The following is a 19,707-nucleotide window of genomic DNA, read 5'->3' as shown; positions in this document are numbered from 1 at the left end:
AAACAGATGATAAAGTCTTACAGACGCTTAACTGCTTCATTGAACATTGGTAAACAGGCAAGATTGTTCCTGTAAAACCATAATAACAGCACACTGTCAAAAATAACATACAATAAAAATAATCATCTAGATACCTCCAAACTGAAACACCTCTAACTGTTAACTCAGGCCCTCATTCAGCATGGATAGCATTTGTACAGCTGCTCGCAGGAAGCTTTGAAACTGCAATCCATACTAAGGCCAATGCAGTAGGAGGCGTTAAATACCTCCTTTGTGCATTTGCGTTTCTAGCGATGCGACCGCGTTGCACTAGGATCAACATTGCGACCGATGATCGTGATGTTCTCCGCAGACTGCCAGCAGGTTGGCTGTCGCAGGAGGCCTTGCGAGGCCAAGAAATCTGCATCTGAGATGCAGACCTTGGCCTCCCCACTCCCGGAAAATGGGGCGACATGCTCCCGTTTCTGGAAACATCGACCTGCTCTGCACATGCACAGGATGGGCCCTGAGCAGGATCCATGCTATATGAGGGCCAGTGTCTTTTATGCTGTTAAATATATTACATTTCAATGGATACTTATGTGATTTGGAATGCATATGGAGGTACTGTATATACTAAATACTTGAATGTAGTCTGTTTGTGAATGTCTGTTAATGCACAATAAAAGTTTTTTTCTTTTTATATATCAATTAGAAGTGTTCCTCTAAAACAGGGATAGGAAACCTTCGGCCCCTCCAGCTGTTGTTGAACTATACATACCAGCATGCCTTGCTACAGTTTTGCTATTTGGCCATGCTAAAACTGTTGCAGGGCATGCTGGGATGTGTAGTTCAACAACAGCTGGAGGGCCAAAGGTTCCCCATCCCTGCTCTAAAACAAGGATGAGGTCAACAAGCACCTCATAGTGTTCCCACCAGGAACCATTCCAGGCAAGGCACAGACGTGCATGGGTAGTATGTTGAGCGCATGCCCAAAAAGATGTGCTGTGCGGCCCCCTCTACGTCACTAATGGGGGCATGCCCCAGACGCGCAGCGTCATTAATGCGCGCATGGCCAGCACTTATGGAGTGCTGGCCTTCCCACAAACTCCCACTTTAATGTGAAGAGATGCCATGCACGTGGCTACAGCAGGAAGCTGTTTTTGTAGGGTGCCGCTAAAGGGGCAGGGCGCATTTTGCCCTTTAAAAATCGGGCATGGCTAAAACAGTCTAGCATGAACAATCAATGGGGCAGATGTATTAACCTGAAGAAGGCATAAGGAAGTGATAAACCAGTAATAAATACAAGGTGATAAACACACCAGCCAATCAGCTCCCATATGTAAATTAACAGTTAGGAGCTGATTGTCTGGTGCATTATCACCTTGCACTTAACACTGCTTTATCACTAGTTTATCACTTCCTTATGCCTTCTACGGGTCAATACATCTACCACAATGATTGCAGGTAATTGGATGCCAGATTAATTTGATGTATAACAGTTGTATACTGTGTGTGGCTGCTACATTGTAGCACAACATGTACAGATTCAGGGACTCAGTCACACCCAGATATACAAGTGTTATATATAAAATTAATCAGCACAGTCTCCTCTTTTGTCCTAGTTGCATTACATTGTGACTAATGCACATTTTTGGCAATAAAGAAGCAAAAGAGACACCTGTTGCTAGAAGATTCTCGGGTGACCTTGCGTGCCAAGAAGGGCTATTTGCTGTGACTGCAGCAAAGATGTATGAGGACACATTGGTAACTCAATTGTATCTATCTGTGCCACTGAAAGTCATGGTTGCCGACTTTGTCTGCCATCTGCGGGAGGGAGCAGCCAGATCAGCACTGCAAAGCCACGCCCCCCTCCCGCTATGCAATGCCGATATTACTGGCGTTGTACAGCGGGGGGACATGGATATGATAACGCAATTCAGCGCAAATTGCTTCATCAGCGACCCGGTCTGATTTACTTTACTCCATAAGTGGGTGGCTGGGTGGTGGCAGATCTGGAAGATTTACCTACTTTTCCAGGGGCTGGCAACTTCACTCGATTTTCGGGAGCCTCCTGGCCATTCCAGGAGAGTAGGCAAGTATGCTGAAAGTGCAGCATTATTAATAAAGCCGGTTTTCGTGAAGGTTGCTTAGCAACACAGCACAATTCAATATTTAACCACTGAAGTAATTTATTTTTTGTTATATTCTCTCACAGATGTAATATGTTGCTATGAATCTCTGATTTGCCCCATACATCCAATAAGGGCTCCACACTATCATGGTGAACTAGCAAAGACCAATCATCCAATGTAGCAGCATGTAACACACCCAAGTCAGGAAAAGTAAACAATAATTTGAAGCTTAAAAATGTATCGCTACACAAGTGTAATATCTGCATTATGGGGTTAGGAGTTGTGCAGCATAGAAAACAGCTCTATAATATGTCAGTGACCTATAGTGATACAAGGTTTATATTGACGTTCGGGGCTGAAGCAAGTCCTACGCAAAGTTGTACAGAAATAAACTAATCTAATACTCTCCAATATAATTACACAGGTCTGCAGAAACTGATAGGAGGTCATTCACAAAGCGCAACTTAGAAGCATTTTTGGTTCTGTACTGCAATCATGGATGCTACACAAGACATTTGGTAACTGCTCAATCCAATTAGTAATGTCATCCAGGTGCATGAAAGGGAGGGGTTATTCTGAACAAGAAACAATAAACACTAGTATATGGGATGACATCAGCAATAGGATTTGAAAACTACATGGTGGTAGATAATTCAGAGATCTCAGTTGCATATATTTGCAAAGATATGGTAAGCCCTTAGGGTAACTTCAAGGTGTCTCTGAGTACTGGGAGTACCTAACAAAGTCCAAGTCCGGGGCGCAGAACCACATAAACCGGCAAGGGCCAGACACCCAAGGGCAGCACACCAGTGAGATGCTAAAGTGTTAGTGAATATTAGGAAGCAGAAGCTATATCTAAAAGATGATACACATGTGAAAAGTGTAATTTTAAAAAGTGGCAATAGTAGAAAATTATATGAAAGTGTTAAAAAAAAAAAAAAAAAAAGTGCTAAATGAAATATTACAGTTTGCTACCCCAAAGCAGCCCAGCCCCACCAGTTCAGGGAGCACCGGGCCCCAACTCATCCTCATGCCACACATCAAGGTGTATGATGCACACTACACGCATTCAGAAAATACTTCAGCAAACAAGACTTGTGCCTGTGTGAAGACATAGAATAATCCTCAGACGTGCACTGTGCCGTAAAAGCACAACTTCATTTTTTCTCCCGAAATACTGCTCAGTTTTTATTACCCATTTATCGCTTCATATAACTATGAGAGTGTAGGGACGTCAGGACTCTTTATTCCAAGTGATAAGTGTGTGTGTGTGTGTGTGTGTGTGTGTAAAGCTTTTTATGACACTGCTTATAACAGCGCCCCCACTATGACGCACCATCACTTGGCAGTTACTGGCTGCTGTTCTTCAATCTTGGTAACGGGCTGAGAGTGGCAGTGTGGCACTGGGCTTGTGCAGCACTCCCACATACTCCAAGGTAGGAAGCAAAGAAGGGGGCATCTGAGCAAGAGAGTGGGGTGCAGCCAGAAGTGGATCGCCAAATGAATACATCTGCAGCAATTAGAAATGCGATGATCAAAAGACACTGAGTAAGAACTTACCCTCCATTTGCTTTTTGCAAAGTTTTTACGGATTTGTGCACTGACAGATTCGTGTATATTTTTGCACAGAGCTGTATCTCCGGCAATCCTGGAAAATAATTCAAATACAGAAATGTAATTTGTACAGCCATGATTTACTTTAAAGTTGCATAACTAGAGATTGGCTAATAATTCTGAAACACGTGATAATTTGTTCCAATTACATATTGTGGTGATCGGTATTTCATAATACATCTAAGATATATAGTGCTGGGTGTGCTATATTAGCATAACACAAGTAATCCTGGTCTATTTTTCTTTTTACTTCCAAACTTATTTGGCTCTAATAAGTGTCTGTACAATTATACTGTCATATCTATAGTGCTTTTTAGTACCTTCTGTCATTTTTTTTTCTTAAATGTAGCTATTAATAGCAAGTTTTATATTTATACCAAAAACACCTCTCAACATTTATAAAAGGCAAACCGGTGACAAAATAAGCCACAACATGAACTGCACCTATTCCGTCCATACAACTCCCACTTTCTAGCAAAGCCATGGCCAATCAGAAAGTACTAGAACTGGAAGAGTCCTAACAAGATCCAGACTATTGTGTAGCAGCTGTAAGCATGTCTTCAAAACATGATAACGTGCAACAATTTACAATTTGTTTCGCTTTAAGATTTTAAAATCTAGGAAGGTATGGATATACAGTATATGCTTGGCCAGGACAGTAATATAGGACTTTCAAACATATGGTCTGGATGTAATGCAGTGCGAGACGGCCGGAGCTCCGAGATTCCGGGCGAGCTCATATGTTTTGTTAAAGCAGCGAACAATTACAAGCCAAACCAACCTGGATTTTCCTTTTAAAGGTTTGCTGCTTTAAAAAAAATATAAGAGTTTGGGTGGAATCTCAGCGCTCCGGCCGTCTCGCACTCCATTACATCCAGCCCATGGTATTAAAAGTCATTAAATGCTGAAATATGCAATTTGTTATAATATACCTTCACATAAACTAGGTAGAGTCTTAGCACAAAAGTACATTTTTAAATGCTGATCTAACTATGATACCAGTTTTATATTGTAATTATCTGATCAGTGAGTAGGAATGGTAAAGCATACTCTGCCACGGCCGGCCTTTGGGGTCTTGTGCGATAACCAAGATCTCATTAAGTTTTAACATATTCCGTCCCCTTATTGATCCCCAATAACTGCATGCAAGTCATTTTTCAGAGAGGGTTCATTTTTTTTTTTTTAAATGGGTCACTCTTTAGTCGATTAGTTAGCATATCCCAGTGTTAACCCTGCGGAGACCATGGACTCTGAAGAAGAAAAAGTGTTAACCAGTCAAAAATGTCACAGGCTAATGGCTTCCTATTGGTTTGCCCTATCCTATCCCTGTAGCCTGTATACAGTATCAACAGAATTGAAACTACTGTCATCCTTGCTGTACAGTACTACCGCAATGCTCTGTAGCCTGTAAAGGAGATGGAGGCTAGAGAGTGGGGAAAGAGAGGAAAGAACCACCACTGAATAAATGCACTGTTGAAGACATCAATACTGTGAGTGTGTTACAAGGATATGTTATTTGTTAACTGCTTTGCTGTCAAATTTTTACTACTACAATTACTGTAATGATCTGTTTATCTTCCAACACAATATGACATGGACATAATTTATGTACAAAATATCACAAACCCATACACATGAACTGTTATTATTCCATAAATATACCCCTGTGAAACAGATGTATCATTTTTCAAATCGCTTGCACTTACAAAATACACTCATCAACACATGTAATGAATATCATGTATTTGAATAGGCATGTTTATTTCTCTATGAAATGTTATGTTCAGAAAAAAATACCAGATTTTTTTATTTTTCACTCAAATCTGAACACAGAATGCCATTTGTAATTATTTTCATTTATTTTATTTCATATTAGTGTATACTTTAACTACAGTACATTTAATAAAAATCCTATAGTGTTTATAACATGCAATATTTGGATTAACATGCACTACATATTAGAAATGGATGCCTAGGCTCTATTGATCAAACAGTGATACTGTACTTGCCACGTTTTCCATGGGTAAAGGAGCGCTACTGTGTAAGACCAGCCGGCTGAAAGACAGCTTCTTTCCTAAGGCAATTACTATGCTTAATGGTTTGAAATGTTAATAGGACTGTTGTACCTGTCCACGTGTTCACTTGTCTTCTTATGGTTCTTTTATGGTATTCCATGGTATTGTTCTTTTATTGTATTTATATTTCTGTGGTATTTGTATCTGTACTTGCTTACATCGAAATTTAATTGATTGTTCACATGTTAAATATTTAATGACAATAAACTCAACTCAACTATCACAGGTTAGGGCAATTTATCAAGCAAGTTTATGCGGAGTCAATTATTTCTCAGGCAGAACCTTACTTACAGTGGCAGTTGTTCTCGTTAGGTGAGTATTGGTAACTACCGGCTGCATCCTATTACCTAGCGCAGCGAGCAGAATCTAGAGCCAACCAATCTGTGCTTTTGTTTTTAGCACATGCCAAATATTTTGGGGCTAGAAGAGTTCACTTTTATTCTCTTATAATATATTTTTGTATGTTTAATGGTATTAGGTTTTTAATAATGTGAGATTTCATCATAGAAATATTATTGCGGGGATCCATTCAGTACTGTATCTTGACTGAGGGCGGCTGAATGTCATACAGTCTCATATAATCAGTACTGTGGAAAGCCATTACTTATTGCAGTAAAATATTAGCATTCACATGATAATTATCAGACAGCCGCCAGAACCCGGAGTCGGTTTGCGCACTTTCCTACCACTGCTTTCAGGATTAGATAAAATATTAATAAATACTATTTATTTTGAGTCACCCAACCCAGCATGTTAATTTGCCTAGTCTTTTACAGGATGGTAATACTACAAATATAACACTAAGAAGTCTATTTATTAAAGCTTGAGTAATCAGCTCGATAACGGTCATTTAGTGTTAGTAAAAAAAATAGCTTCCTAGTAATCTGTTTATTATTATGTATTAGGTAAAAATCACCACTGAGGCAGCTAAGTGTTACTGAGATGATATTACCAAATTAGAAAAAGTACAAACATATTTTTTTTTTTAACCACTTGCCTGGCATGGTCGCATCAGATGCGACCATGCCTGCAAGTGCTCTATCTGACCCGGTCGCACGAGATGCGACCAGTTAGATAGAGAGTGTTAGCAGCGGCAGGGAAGATAAACTTCCCTCCGCTGCTGGTGTCAGAGGGACCTGCAAACCTGTCCTGGCTTTCAAAATGATAGTCACGATGTTCCGATGGTCGCAATGTTCCCGATCGATGTTTCGAGGTTTGAATAATTTTTTTTTTTTTTTAAATACAATTTTTTTTTTTTTTTTAACTAAAATCATTTGGGATAGGGTTAAAGTCATGTTCTTCACTTAATTCACTCATAAAAAAAAACAATTTCGGAGCGGTTTTCGGGGAAATAAATCGTCAGTTAAGTGGTTAAAAGATTCTCCCTCATGCATAAGCGTGGGGGAGCCTTTGCCAATGAAATATAACCCAACTAGCGATTATCCCACTGGTTGTCAGGAGATGCATTAATGTGGCCTAGGACTGGTGTTTTCTGCAGCATCTTCCACTATTTATAAAGAAAACCCAGTACACCACCACCAATACCTATTATAGGTATCTATACTACTGTATGTACTAAACTATGGACATAAATATAAAACCAGAAATAGGATTGGACATTAGTTATTATTGTTATGGTAAATTAAATACCTTTAATAAACAATTTTTTTTTATAATTTTACAAAGAGTTTCTGCAAATCCCTTTTTATACAATTTGTGTAAGCTTATCAGACCGGGAACATTCAGTAAGTTTTCGGTTTGTTTTAGTATATATATATATATATATATATATATATATATATATATATATATATATATATATATATATAAAAGGCAATTGGATCGGCACTCACCCTTTTCATCTGTTAGTTTGCCCCGGTGCCATCTGGAAATAGTACTGATACTGCAATAGATTCCAACAAGCAGCGGCACTCGGGAGACTGTGTTATCAAAAATTACTGAAAAGCGTGTTTAATACATCACAGAAAAGGCCAACGCTTCGGGGCTGTGGCGTCCCTTTCATGTCCGGCTCACCTTGACAAAGGGGCGCCACAGCCCCGAAACATTGGCCTTTTGATGTATTAAACATTATTTTCAGCATTTTTTTTATATTGCTGTCTCTAAGTGCCGCTGCTTGTTGGAATCTATTGCTATATATATATATATATATATATATATATATATATAAAACCCATCTGCAGCCGCACTCCACGCATACATAATTCCAATCCAGTGAGCAATATCAGGTAAAACGTTTCAATACCACCTTTATTTCCACGACATTTTCATTAGGACATCCTAATGAAAATGCTGCTTCAGATGGATAATATGTTGTGACTTTAAGCAGGCAACCAGCCAAGTATATGTATTAAGGGTTGTGCCATACTACTGGGAAATATTATATATATTATATATTGCACACTCACATGGGACCAGGCATGCTGAGAATGGCTTTTTGTGATGAGGATAGATTTGTAGAGTACAAGTTGTTTCTTTGTGTATTCAGACATTTAACAAGACTAATACGAAATACACATGAAGACATTTGTTATCCGTACCTCTCAGTCCCAGCTGTCTTGATCTAGAAGTACAGTCAGATTTGAAGTACAGTGCTTTTGTCCAGATTACAGGGTAGTTAAGTGGTGTGCCCCATTGGCGAGTACCTCTTCACAGCCTGTATTCCATGGGTGTGCTTAGAGGAAGGGAGGGGGCTGGGGGGCAACTCAGTGCTTTGTAAGAGCTAGACAAACCCTTATCAGGACATGGCAATCTGCAATGTGACTACACCACCCATCTACAAGGTCACAATTCCAAAGTTTTTGTGGGCACATCTCCTGAGGGCAATCAGCCCCTTGCTGAGCAGACAGGGTTTGTGTCTAGTATAGCATATAAGCATACAGGTTTTCAATTTTTTATTTATTTTTTCATTATCAGCAAAGCCTAGTTCTTTGCACCAGGGATCAAGCACCCGCAAGAGATCTGTCTGCTAACAGGCATAACTCTGGATGCTCTCTATCTCCTCTTGTGTCCTAATTATGTGACTAATCCCTTACTGTACTCAGGCATGCCTCAGTCAACATCTTTCTAAGTGGGTAGGGGGGATTCAATTGGTGGCGATGAGCTTGCCCAGACAAATTTACAGCAGTGGGATCTTGCACAAAAGTGTTTGCTGCCCTATAGGGTAGCGAACACTTTTATGGAAATCCTGGTGTGAATCGATCGGGCAAAGGGTGTGAGATGGGCTACTCAATTCAACCCCTTCACCCGCAATTGAATTCCTCCCATAGTGTAAGAAGTTGAAATTTTAAGATGGGGTGAATATGTATATTGACATACTCTATGTATCTTTGGTGCGTAGTGTGAATAAGTGCATTGTACGCACAAAAAAAGGACTTAAGTCCAACTGTACATGTGCCCCTGTGTGAATGAGCCCTTAGTGTAGAAGTATTTACCATGGGTGCCGCAGGGCCTGTTCACAGGTATATCTCTTGCTGGGATCCTTTTCCATCAAGTGACTGATAAAGTCTTTAGCTGTCGGAAAAAAATAAATGACAGTTTATATGGAGTCGAAACTACTGTCAGCTTTATGATATAAGGCAGCTGTTCTCCTTATTTGTAATCCACATTCAGGAATGTACAACTTTCCAGGGAGTTTATTTGCAGACGAAATGTTAAGGTAAACTATGAATTGTGAGTAATATGTTAAGTAATCATTGGGCTGATGTTCAAATTATCACTGGCCTTGTTATTCTGCAAGAGCAACACTTTTTTTCAAGTTATTAATTCAGTACATGACTGTTTGTGACTGTTTAACTAGTGACCATGTGAGCATTCAGTAACATTGCAGATCTCCATCTGGCATAGAGCCAAAACCAATGAGAACACAAAAAACTGATGCACACAGAGTGATTTACTAAAGAGTTTAAAAAATGCAAGTGTGCAGTGCCCCAGTAACCCACTGCAACATATACAACAGTATCCCATAGTAACAGACATGGGGGTATATTCAATTAAGGTCAGATCCATTCCGACATGCATTTGTCGGAATGGATCCGACAAGGGCTATTCAATGCCCATCTCAATTGGACTTTAAAAAAGTCGAATTGAGATGAGGGACCGGAGAGGGGGAAGAGCCGCGGGCAGACAGGGGACAGCAGCGCTGCAGGAGGATGTGGCACAGCCGTCAGACCTCTCAGCAGCGCCCACCCGGCTCTAGCAAGCTCACTTTCTGGAGCCGGGTGGATGCTGCCGTGAGTGGCGGCTATGACACATCCTCCTGCAGCTCTGTGCTGTAGCGCTGCTGTCCACCGTCTGCCCGCGTCTCTCCTTCTCCTCCTCTCAGGTCCCTCATCTCTGGTCAATTTTTTTTTAAGTCTAACTGAGATGGTCGGAAATGGGGCCAAAACCTGTTGAATTTGGCCCCGTTTCCCTCAGAAGTAGTCAAAACGGCAGCTATACCGCCAATTCACATACTATTCGACAAATCGAATTCCCCGACTTGTCGAATAAAAATGCTCGGGACTGAATAGGTCAGAACCCCTTCCTACCTGAAAAAGTCGAAAACTGACGTCTTTTCGACCTTAATTGAATATAACCCATAATAGTAACCTACAACAACAGATCCAGAATTTGCTTCAATAGTCTGTTTATGAATTGAAGTTGCCAACTGATTGCAATGTGTTACTGCACATTTGCTCCATCTAAGTAAATAACCCCAACAGGCACCATACTGTAGTACAGGCATTCCCAACCTCGGTCCTCAAGGCACACTAACAGTCCTGGTTTTAGTGATCTCCAGGCTTGAACACAGGTGACTGAATTAGTACCTCAGTTATTTTGATTTAACCATCTGTGCTGAAGCCTGGATATCACTAAAACCTGCACTGTTGGTGTGCCTTGAGGACCGCGGTTGGGAATGCCTGCTGTAGTATTTATCCTTTTCCACAGATTATATTTATTTTATATACAGTAGTAGATTAAATGTGATCATAATCATGTTTTTAATACATTAAATCAATGTGGCTGCTACTGAAAAAAATATTTGAGGGCTTGTTCACACCATCTCTTAATAAATGCATGAATTAAAATAGGTTACACAAGAGTCAGCAGCTACTGTGATACTAGCAATGTATTTGTTAAAGAGAAGACATTAAAACTTAATCTATAAAAAGTATATTCATTTTCAGGGGAGATGAAGGCAAATATTTGTTTCACGCATTTTAACCCACATTCCCAGGTGTATAGTACAGATGTGTCCTCTTACATCCTTGCTGCAGTCACGCTAAACAACCCTTGAAGTCGCGCCATGCTGTGGCTGGACTCTGTAGCGCCAAGCGTCTTTTTTAGTGGTTTTTCCGCAAAAATGCATCTTAGATGCAACGTAATGTAAAAGGATGCACAAGAAGCATCTGCTGATTAAAATTGATATGCGGCATGCCTATATTCTATGTGTAATTGCGGCTCTATCTGCATCTGAAATGCCACGTTACAGTATTTTCCATGAAAACACTGTAGCATAGCATTTTGTATGCAAATACAGTCGCAGTCACACATAGAATATAGGCATGCTGCATATAATTTTAATCAGCAGAAGCTGCTTGTGTGTCCTTTTACATTACTTTATGTCTAAGATGCATTTTCACAGAAAAAAAAAAGATGCATAAAATGACGCTCGGAGCTACAGAATCACATGGCACTCACGCGTTATGTATAACGCGACTTGTAGCGCTCGGCGCAAAGATGTAAAAGGACAAAGAATACATTCCGCCACACATCGCATTGGCATCGCAGTGGTACTAATTGCATATGCACTAACATTTGTGATGGGTACTGCAAAGGGCAGCTCTTCCGGTAAGAGCAGTTCTTTGCTTGAGTATCGCCCTCTGGAGTTCGTCTGTGCATGCGCAGAGTAATGCGGCAAGCACGGGGGAAGCTGGGAGGGATCCGATCGGATCCCTCTCACCGCGCAGTGAGAAAAGAAGCCCTTAGGCTTCTATAGGGTAATGCCAGCTATTGTGTAATGACACATATCATCAGGGCTATTAAATCACATTTCTGATTCTACATGAAGAAACTAAAGACCTGTCAGTGAAATCCAGAAAGCACTGTAACGGACACTCATTAGCACTGCAATATCCTCGGTTCTCTATGGCTGACTTGTAAGCAATGTACATACCAGAATCTGAGATATCATCCCAGTAAGGAGAATCAAATTCATAATCTGCCTTCAGAATCTGTTCAAACAATTTGGAATCATTTTCATCATAGAAAGGTGGATAACCACAAAGTCTGAAAGAAAAGATATATATAATTATTTATAGTACATGTCCTTAAACATGACACCTGTAATATTATAGATGCCATAGTGTAAAAGCTAAATTATACCAAATTCAATCTGTATCAGCATAATGATCAGTGCCATTAAGATAATGAACAGTTCAGGGGCTCGTGCTCAGACCTGCAGAATGAACTACATTTATGTAATCAGCAGGGTAGCAGTGGGACGTTTATAACACTGAGCAGAAGACGTATCTATGCACAATAATTAGAGGTCTATATACTATATTTTATTCTCAGCTATGATGCATAGCTATCTACCAGGTGTGTGCCAAAGGATGAATCAGGGCAAAGGTAGCATGCACACTAATGGTAATTAGATTAATCATGAGCAGAAAGAAAGAAGTATTAATAATGCCACTGTATAAGTCATTGGTGCTGCCTTATCTAGAATATGGTGTTCAATTCTGGAGGCCATATCTTCAGAAGGATATTAATACATTAGAGACTGTACAAAGGGCAACTAAAATGGTGCATAGCCTACATCACAAAACATGCCCAGAAAGTCTAAAAGATCTTAACATGTATAGTCTGGAACTGAGAAGGGAAAGGGGGAGATGATAGAAATTTCAAACATTTTAAGGGTTTTAACAAGGTATAGCAGGGAGACATTCTTATTCTTCAAACGAAGAGAAGTATTAGAGCATGAGGACATGCATGGAGACTGGAGGGAGATAGGTTCAGAGGAAACTTGAGGAAAAATTACTTCACAGAAAGGGTAGTGGACAAGTAGAATAGCCTCCCATCAGAGGTGGTAGAGGTTAAGACAGTAGAGCAATTTAAACATGTATGGAATAGACATAAGGATATCCTTACAAAGAAATAAGGATTAAATATCGTCTGAGGTAACAATATGATTAAGAAAGGGGCAGACTAGATGGGTCACAAGGTTCTCATCTGCCATCAAATTCTGTAACCCTGCCACAGACAACTTAATAATTAGATTTTTTTTTTTTTTACTCCAATTGGATGCAAAGAAAGACAGATAATATGTCATAGACAGCATGTTTTACACAGTGCCACTCAATCAGCAACTAGTCATATCTAGGCAATACTAGAAAGGTCCATTTCTGCAAGGGACAACAATTAAATTACCTGAAACATACAGTACATAGAGCTTATTTATCAAGTAATATTTGTGTGATATTCCCTGAAAACTGGTGTACCCTCAAACAGTAAGTATTCCCTGTAAGTATCTACAAGGGACAGCAGCAGATATGAGATATCTTCTGCGATTCCCCATTTGCAATCCCAAATGCAGCCCCAATAGTAACCTATGGCTGCTGCTTACTGTAAATGCAAATTTACCAAACTCCAAAATGCAAAGACTTCCCTTTAGACATATACGTCTTGATGTGTGAATTATTGAGTAGTTCTGTAAATGTAACAATTTGTGCTAGCAGGGCTGTTAAATCAGTCTGTATAAAACAAACGGCTACAAATGAGTAGTATAAAGAATGGCAGAAACACAATCCCAGATCTAGACGCACTATTACAATACAGCAATCTGTATAATGCAGACTTTTGTTACTAAATAACAGGAAATGTCATAAATGAAAAAGATCTCCTCTGACTAACACATTTTGCTATCAATGGAGTATTTGACAGAACGTACAATAAACTAAACAAAGGCGTCTGGAGGTAATTATTACACATTACTAACTGGCATTTATATTTAGCAATGGCTAGTTTTCAGCTATTTATTCTAGAAATTGCATTTTTTTTCTCCATGAAAGACCCAGATGTCCATACAATATTATCATACAATAATTTTCAAATAATACCACTGTAATCTACTCCTTTGGAAAACAAATGTGTATGTATGTACAGTATATAGAATTGTAATCATATTCACACTCAAATGAGTGAGCCTAATTCTCAGACCAAGGCAGCAAGGGGAAGGTTTAAAGCAGAGTTGGTGCAGTGTCTGGCATTTTCCATAGTAAAAAAGCACTGGGAAATCAATAAACTTGCATTGTGTAAAAGTGCCACATCAAGTGATCCAACATCCCACCAGTTTAGAAGTACCCTATTCATTAAATACAACACCGTAGCACAGAATAAGCGCAAGATTTAAAATAGGTCAATAAGAAAATTAGAGAAGGCAGTGGATAGAGTGCATTTTTAGTGATGAACTTTCCAGTGCAGAGAAGGGGTACCGCCATTTTCTCCCCACAAAGTTCTATGCTGATGGAGATCAGGTCTTATTCTATACTTTTAATAGGATGAATCTTGCACCTTCACCGTGCACTGTGACAGAGAAGCATTCCTAGTAATGATAAGCAGGACAAATTTGAAGGAAACCAACAGTACCAATTATTTTGGTACTGCGTAGAACCAGGTTGATATTCAGTTACTTCCACCAAAATCTGCTCTCAAAATGAGGCAAAAGATAATTTCTGGGAAAATGTTGGATCTTTTGTGTTTTTAATCACTACTTAAGCTTAAATTAGACAAAATCATAAGTGACACGCTAGTCTCCTGGAACACTTGCCTTACAGGAGACATGGCATCTATATGGTACACCCCTATGCTGAGAGGGTTTTGCTGGACCAAATCCTCATTGGACGGCATGCCATTGTGCGTGCCCCCCCCACCCCATCCCTGTTCTTGGTAGTGGCACTGGATGTCTCCAATCACCTCAATGTACTGGCTGGAGCAACTGGCAGCTTGCACTTCCACTCAATGCATACTTCTGCATGGGCAATAGAGGGGCTGACCCTTTCTGTCTGATTCCCTGATAATGCCCCGCTTCTGGGATCTATATGTATCACTGCTGCATCACACCTGCTCAACTCAGGAGCCTCTGCCAGCTACAGTGCCTCATACTCCTTGCAGCATATATATATATATATATATATACACATATATATATATATATATATATATATATAGATAGACATGCCCTAGCAGAATTTGTGATTTTCTGGCCATTTGTCAGAGAATATGAATGATAACTCACAAACTTTTCTTTCACTCATGGTTAGTGGTTGGGTGAAGCCATTTATCGTCAAACAACTGTGTTTACTCTTTTTAAATCATAATGACAACAGAAACTACCCAAATGACCCTGATCAAAAGTTTACATACCCCAGTTCTTAATACCGTGTATTGCCCCCTTTAACATCAATGACAGCTTGAAGTCTTTTGTGGTAGTTGTGGATGAGGCTTTTTATTTTCTCAGATGATAAAGCTGCCCATTCTTCTTGGCAAAAAGCCTCCAGTTCCTGTAAATTCTTGGGCTGTCTTGCATGAACTGCACGTTTGAGATCTCCCCAGAGTGGCTCAATGATATTGAGGTCAGGAGACAGAGATGGCCACTCCAGAACCTTCACTTTATTCTGCTGTAGCCAATGACAGGTCGACTTGGCCTTGTGTTTTGGATCATTGTCATGTTGGAACGTCCAAGTACGTCCCATGCGCAGCTTCCGGGTTGATGAGTGCAAATTTTCCTCCGGTATTTTCTGATAACATGATGCATTCATCTTGCCATCAATTTTGACCAAGTTTCCAGTGCCTTTGTAGCTCACACATCCCCAAAACATCAGCGATCCACCTCCGTGTTTCACAGTAGGAATGGTGTACCTTTCATCATAGGCCTTGTTGACTCCTCTCCAAATGTAACGTTTATGGTTGTGGCCAAAAAGTTCAATTTTGGTCTCATCACTCCAAATGACTTTGTTCCAGAAGTTGAGGCTTGTCTCTGTGCTGTCTGGAGTATTGTAAGCGAGATGCATTGTGGCATTTGCGTAGTAATGGCTTTCTTCTGGCGACTCGACCATGCAGCCCATTTTTCTTAAAATGCCTCCTTATTGTGCATCTTGAAACAACCACACCACTTTTTTTCAGAGAGTCTTGTATTTCAGCTGAAGTTATTTGTGGATTTTTCTTTGTATCCCGAACAATTTTCCTGGCAGTTGTGGCTGAAATTTTTGTTGGTCTACCTGACTGATTTGGTTTCCACAGAATCCCTAATTTTCCACTTCTTAATTAGAGTTTGATCACTGCTGATTGGCATTCTCAATTTCTTGGATATCTTTTTATATCCCTTTCCTGTTTTATACAGTTCAATTACCTTACCCGCAGATCCTTTGACAATTCTTTTGCTTTCCCCATGACTCAGAATCCAGACACGTCAGTGCAGCACTAGATGAAAGATGCAAGGGTCTCTCAGGAGTCCAGAAACTCACTGACATTTTATACACACACACTGATTACAGATCACAGGTGAGGATGGTTACCTTTAGTAGCCATTCAAACCCGTTTGTGTCAACTTGTGTGCATGTTATCAGGCCAAATTCTCCAGGGTATGTAAGCTTTTGATCAGGGTCATTTGGGTAGTTTCTGTTGTGATTATGATTTAAAGAGAGCAAACACAGTTGATTGACAATAAATGGCTTCACCCAACCACTAACCATGAGTGAAAGAAAAGTTTGTGAGTTATCATTCATAGTCTCTGACAAATGAGCAGAAAATCATAAATTCTGCTAGGGTATGTAAACTTATGAGCACAAATATATACATATATAAAACCTTGGCGGGAGATAATGTACCAGTCAATCAGCAGATAACTGCCATTTTACAGGCTGTGTTTAAAAATGACAGAAACTAATTGATTAGTACTTGTTTGATACATCTCACCGATTGTGAGTAGATCACCCTTTCACAGCATTTTTCCAACCTGGGCTGCTGTAACCCCATGCCGCTACCTACAGTACATCACTCCGTAAAGGGGGAGGGGGACGGGGGTGGAGCAGTTGCAGAAAGTGTGGCCCAGACAATGTGTCCCACCTAGTTAGTCTCTGAGCCACTCCACAAGTCTGCAGATTATTTCAGTAAGGGATGTTCCAGAGACTTGGCATGTGCAAGGCACATTATTTACTATAAAATCTGTGCTAGCCAGCTGACAATTAAAAACAGTATCATATAATTTATTAACCTGAATGCCTATCTGTCACTGCTGCACCAGTATGTATTTTTGATGTCCTATATGTTATTAAACTCACGTGTTTGTGCCACTGTTCCGTTACTACTTTCAGCCAGCCAGTTCACTGCAGCCTTTGGCCACTATTGCTAAGGTGGTCATTGAAAAATGTATTTTAAATAACTTTCAATAACTGTTAATATTAATGACAATAAAAATAATGTCAGAACTAAAAGCTCCAACATATACGATTGTACCCATTTATAAGGATATCTAGATCCAAAACCAAAACATTTCAGGTTAGTGTGTTTACAAAATAAAACATCAAATGGTTTTATAACAAAAACATACAGTATGGGTATGCACATACCACTAATTTCTATTAGCACTTTGCCTGCCAACAGCACGAAAAATCTTCAAAATATGATCCAAATGTTGTTCTACAATGGTGTTTTGACCTTTGAGTTAATGTTTAAACTTTTGAACATCTAATTTTCAAAAGTGCCCTACTAGAGAGGAGAAAAGGCATTTCCCCTTATATGTGCAAGGAGCACTATCTTGGTGCATGAGTGCAAAACTAAATTATGTACTTCACAAATTAGGTTCTCTTCATACAGTTCTAGCTTTTATAACATACAGTACCATAATTAACGTCACTGAATTTCAGTATATGCATAATCATTTTCATTTTGTGTAGTTTTATGGTTAATGCCTTCTACAGTAGTATGTAGCGCTACATAAAGTGTTTCAGAAGATAAATATGTTCATCTTGTTACAATATTTTAGTTAAGGAAGAGCTGTATGTGACAGGGAGGGGGGAGCAATAGGAGAAAGCAACAATCCACAGACTCAGAGATTGAAAATGAAAAGACCATAGTTCTCCAAAAGCACATAGTAGTGATGTAAGGCTCCTGTTCAAACTGTTCAGCTGAATGATGCACTATACTTACAGAATATAAGCAATTACACCAATAGACCAGCAGTCTACTGCTTTGCTGTAGGGCTTCTGGGCAAGGACTTCTGGAGCTGTAAAATATTAGAGACATTTACATTTAATATCTGTCCATATCATAATTATAATAAATATTCACAATGTTATAGATGTGTCCTCTTACAACTAGACCCAATAAGCCATTTGACGCAAGAATCCTGGTGCGAGTGAGACGCCAGATGACTCTGCTAGTGTTGTGCATCCTTTGTGCATCTTTTTACTTAAAAATGTGATGCAGCTAGGATGCACCAGGAGACTGTGCTGATTAATTTGCTATGCAACACTTGTATATCTGTGAGTCTGTATACGAAGCATAATAGAACGAATGTCACATATCAAATTAACCGGAGGTCTCCTGGTCATAGTTGTCTACCCTCCCTCATTCTGCAGGAGACTCCCTGAAATAGTAGCAATCTCCCTGACTCCCTGAATTGTCCATAAATCTCCCTGATTACACTTTATCCCCGTTTTGTAGCTGTTACATTCTTGGGGGGGGGGGTGTTAAAAAAATAAAAAATCAGAGATCTATACATTCGAATGGGATCATCAGTGCCTTTTCTCTGCATTGGTTAAAAGGCACAATGGGGCAGAGGTATTAACCTGGAGAAGTGATAAAGAAGTGATAAACCAGTGATAAGCGCAAGGTGATAACGCACCAGCCAATCACTGCAGATTTGAAAAATGAGTTAGGATCTAATTGGCTGGGGCGTTATTACCTTGCACTTACCACTGCTTTTATCACTTCTTTAGCCTTTTTCCAGGCTTTATACATCTGCCCCAATGATCCCTAAGGCTACATCCACTTTAAATAAGGTTTCTCTCTGCAACTTGCAGTATATAGAACCGCTTGTAAAACACAATACACAAACAAATCCTGTGAAATATTAGTGTCTTTTCTTCAACAAGTAGATCTTATTAACTTTACGGCTCATTTACATTTGGATGTAAGTCATTTTTATACCACACCTCTGAGATGCAGCAGTACACATCCGCGCTGATACAGTAGGTGTTACTTTCACAATCTCCCTGAAATTATTTTTCAAAAGTAGGCAAGTATGCTTCTGGTGTGTCCTAGGCACAGCACACTGTGATTAAGACACATATTCAGGTAAAAAGAAGTCAAAAAGACACCCGGTGTTCGCAGAGTTGCACAGGGCCTGGCACCCTGGGAGGGGCTGTTTGGCGCAACTGCAGTAATAATGTATGAGGAACATCTGTACTTAAATGAAACTGACTACAGTAAATAGATAAAAAAAATCCAGAAGAATATATATACATACAGTATATGCACACATACACACATTCTACAGTCAGATTGGCACACTCACTTTGTAATCATCAGCTCTATTGGGTGCTTTCAGTTTTAATGACAAGCCAAATGGGTTATCAAAATTGTAGCCCAGAACAAAGGATGACTGAACTCACCACAGTTTATATTCAGGAAGATAAAGTTTACTTGATTCACATTAACAGCTTACATATATATATATATATATATATATATATATATATACAGGTTGAGTATCCCATATCCAAATATTCCGAAATACGGAATATTCCGAAATACGGACTTTTTTGAGCGAGAGTGAGATTGTGAAACCTTTGTTTTCTGATGGCTCAATGTACACAAACTTTGTTTAATACACAAAGTTA

The 19,707-nt window shown here is 39.6% G+C and overlaps 1 protein-coding gene across 6 annotated transcripts in view; it reads right to left on the bottom strand.

Moving 5' to 3' along the window:
- CAMK1D (calcium/calmodulin dependent protein kinase ID) overlaps positions 1 to 19,707 on the bottom strand; it is a 571,288-nt gene that overhangs the window by 33,966 nt on the left and 517,615 nt on the right. For all 6 annotated transcript variants that reach the window (XM_063926882.1, XM_063926883.1, XM_063926884.1 and 3 more), the window contains 4 exons: positions 18,014 to 18,089; positions 11,979 to 12,091; positions 9,256 to 9,334; positions 3,675 to 3,762 (listed from right to left, as the gene is read on the bottom strand). In XM_063926882.1, the coding sequence (XP_063782952.1) occupies positions 3,675 to 3,762; positions 9,256 to 9,334; positions 11,979 to 12,091; positions 18,014 to 18,089 (356 nt within the window). The remainder of the gene's footprint in view (positions 1 to 3,674; positions 3,763 to 9,255; positions 9,335 to 11,978; positions 12,092 to 18,013; positions 18,090 to 19,707) is intronic.

The sequence above is a fragment of the Pseudophryne corroboree genome, chromosome 6, assembly GCF_028390025.1.
Source record: "Pseudophryne corroboree isolate aPseCor3 chromosome 6, aPseCor3.hap2, whole genome shotgun sequence".
In the NCBI taxonomy this organism is placed as follows: domain Eukaryota; kingdom Metazoa; phylum Chordata; class Amphibia; order Anura; family Myobatrachidae; genus Pseudophryne; species Pseudophryne corroboree.
This window is presented reverse-complemented; position numbering and strand designations above follow the sequence as displayed.